Source organism: Cynoglossus semilaevis, chromosome W (assembly GCF_000523025.1).
Source record: "Cynoglossus semilaevis isolate Cse_v1.0 chromosome W, Cse_v1.0, whole genome shotgun sequence".
NCBI lineage: Eukaryota > Metazoa > Chordata > Actinopteri > Pleuronectiformes > Cynoglossidae > Cynoglossus > Cynoglossus semilaevis.
In genome coordinates this window covers 13481613-13483811 of record NC_024327.1, presented here as the reverse complement: position 1 = coordinate 13483811, position 2199 = coordinate 13481613, and the positions used below count along the sequence as shown (strand labels likewise).

The 2199-nt window shown below is 47.7% G+C and overlaps 1 protein-coding gene across 1 annotated transcript in view; it reads right to left on the bottom strand.

Moving 5' to 3' along the window:
- Positions 1 to 801: 801 nt before the first annotated feature.
- Positions 802 to 2199, bottom strand: part of LOC103397242 (uncharacterized) — a 17727-nt gene continuing 16329 nt past the window's right edge. The window contains exons 3-6 of the mRNA XM_025052716.1: positions 1740 to 1857; positions 1364 to 1549; positions 1061 to 1310; positions 802 to 993 (exon numbers count right to left, since the gene is read on the bottom strand). Coding sequence (XP_024908484.1) covers positions 802 to 993; positions 1061 to 1310; positions 1364 to 1549; positions 1740 to 1857 — 746 coding nt within the window. The remainder of the gene's footprint in view (positions 994 to 1060; positions 1311 to 1363; positions 1550 to 1739; positions 1858 to 2199) is intronic.

Here is a 2199-nt window from a genome sequence, read left to right as displayed (position 1 = left end):
TTACAAAACTCAGTGTGTGAATCTGTGACTTTCCTTAGCCACTATTTGTACTGGTTGATTGAGCATTCAAGTGTGCGGACAGACCACATAAACATAATGCATAGACACACACATTGGGAGGTCTGCTTCATCTGTTTCCAGCATGACACACACAGAGGGAGGTGTAGTGTTGGGGGGTGGCTAGATTGAGGGTGGATGTAGCATTAATCACCGTCCAGGTGGAAATTGTCAGAGCAATCGATTGTGCAAGTAAATGTTACACAAGTCATGTTTCAATTTCCACCCTGTTTCTTTACAGACCTGTGTGTTATTTGCAAAGATACAACTGTGAATGCAAACTCAAAGACACGTTAGATTCCACAGTCGACTGGCAGTGTGACGAGTGTCACCGACAACAAAGTCACTTAGCAGTGTGTCAAAGAGAGACAGCAAAGACAAATCATGTCGCCATATTGTGCCTGCACTGAAAGAAAAACAAAAGATGAGTTCCAATTATATTATATGGTACAGTGCAAAACAAACAGACACTTGGGTGTGGAATAAAAACCCGGATACAGCTGGGTGTCCACCTGCATGCATGGTAGTAACTGGGTCAGATCAGAATCAGAAACATTTTTATTGCCAGGTAGGTTTTTTACCTACGAGGAATTTGTTGTGGCATACAGTGCAGCAAAAGAAATGTACATGAAGGTGTACAAATGTTGATAAAATAAATTTAATTATGCCTATGGGTGGACATTTACAGAATAGTACAGAAAAGTGCTGTGTGTGCAGGTAGGGGTGGGTGGGGGGAGTGGGGGGTCAATGAGAGTCTTTTTGTCTGTTGCCAGAGGGGAGCACCGCAAAGAGTTTGTGACCGGGGTGAGAGGGGTCCGTTGCAATCTTTTTTGCTCGCTTTAGGTTTCTGGAGGTGTACAGGTCCTGTAGCGAAGGTAAGTTGCAGCCAATTACCTTCTTGGCAGAGCGGATGGTACGCTGCAGTCTGCGCAGATCCTTTGCAGTGGCAGCAGCAGAGATGGAGGAGGTGAGGATAGACGACGATGGAGGTGTAGAAGTTCACCATCATTGACTTTGGCAGATTGAACTGTTTCAGCTGCCTCAGAAAGTACATCCTCTGTTGGGCTCTTTTGATCAGGGAGCTGATGTTTAGCTCCCATTTAAGGTCCTGGGTGATGATGGTTCCCAGGAAGTGGAAGGGTTCCACAGTATCCACAGGAGAATCACTCAAGGTGATGGGCGGGGGTGGGCTTGTCCTGAAGTCCACTGTCATCTCCACTGTTTTTAGGGCATTGAGCTCTAAGTTGTTGAGTCTACACCAGGTCACCAGGTGGTCAATCTCCCATCTGTACGCTGACTCATTTACATCAGCGTGAATCTGATGAGGGTGGTGTCATCTGCCAACTTCAGGAGCTTGATGTTCTGATCGCTTGAGGTGCAGGTCTTTGTGTACAAGGAGAAGAGCAGAGGAGAAAGATCACAGCCCTGCAGAGAGCCAGTGATGATGGTCCGAGAGTCTAAGGTGTGCTTCCCCATTCTCACATGCTGACTCCTGTCAGGAAGTCAGTGATCCACATACAGGTGGAGTCAGGTACACAGAGCTGGAATAGTTTATTCTGTATGATAGCTGGGATGATAGTGTTGAAGGCTGAGCTAAAATCCACACACAGGTGTAGGTTCCTGTGTGGTCCAGATGCTACAGGGTGAAGTGGAGGGCTAAGTTGACCGCATCCTCTACAGACCTGTTGGCTCTGTAGGCAAACTGCAGGGGGTCCAGGAGTGGATCAGTGATGGCTTTCAGGTGTGTCAGGACAAGGCGTTTAAATGACTTCATGACCACAGAGGTTAGGAGGGTTTTTGCTTTTTAGGGACAGGGATGATGGTGGAGTATTTGAAGCAAGATGGCACTTAGCATATCTCCAGTGAGGTGTTGAAAATGTCCGGCTGCTTTGCTGGGGTTTTGTTTTTTTTAAAGCCTATTCACGTCTTGCTCTTTGATAGCAAGAGTCGGTCCAGTGGTGGAGGTGAGGGGGGAAGCTAGGGGAGCTGAATAAGGTGTCGGAGTTCCTGCAGTGGGTGGGGTGGGCGTGGCTGTGCAGGGGAAAGTTGTCCCATTGTCTTTCAAATTGACAGTAGTGGTCGTTCAGCTCATTTGCAAGGCGCATGTTGTTAATGGGGGGGGGGGGGGGGGGTGTGTGTTTT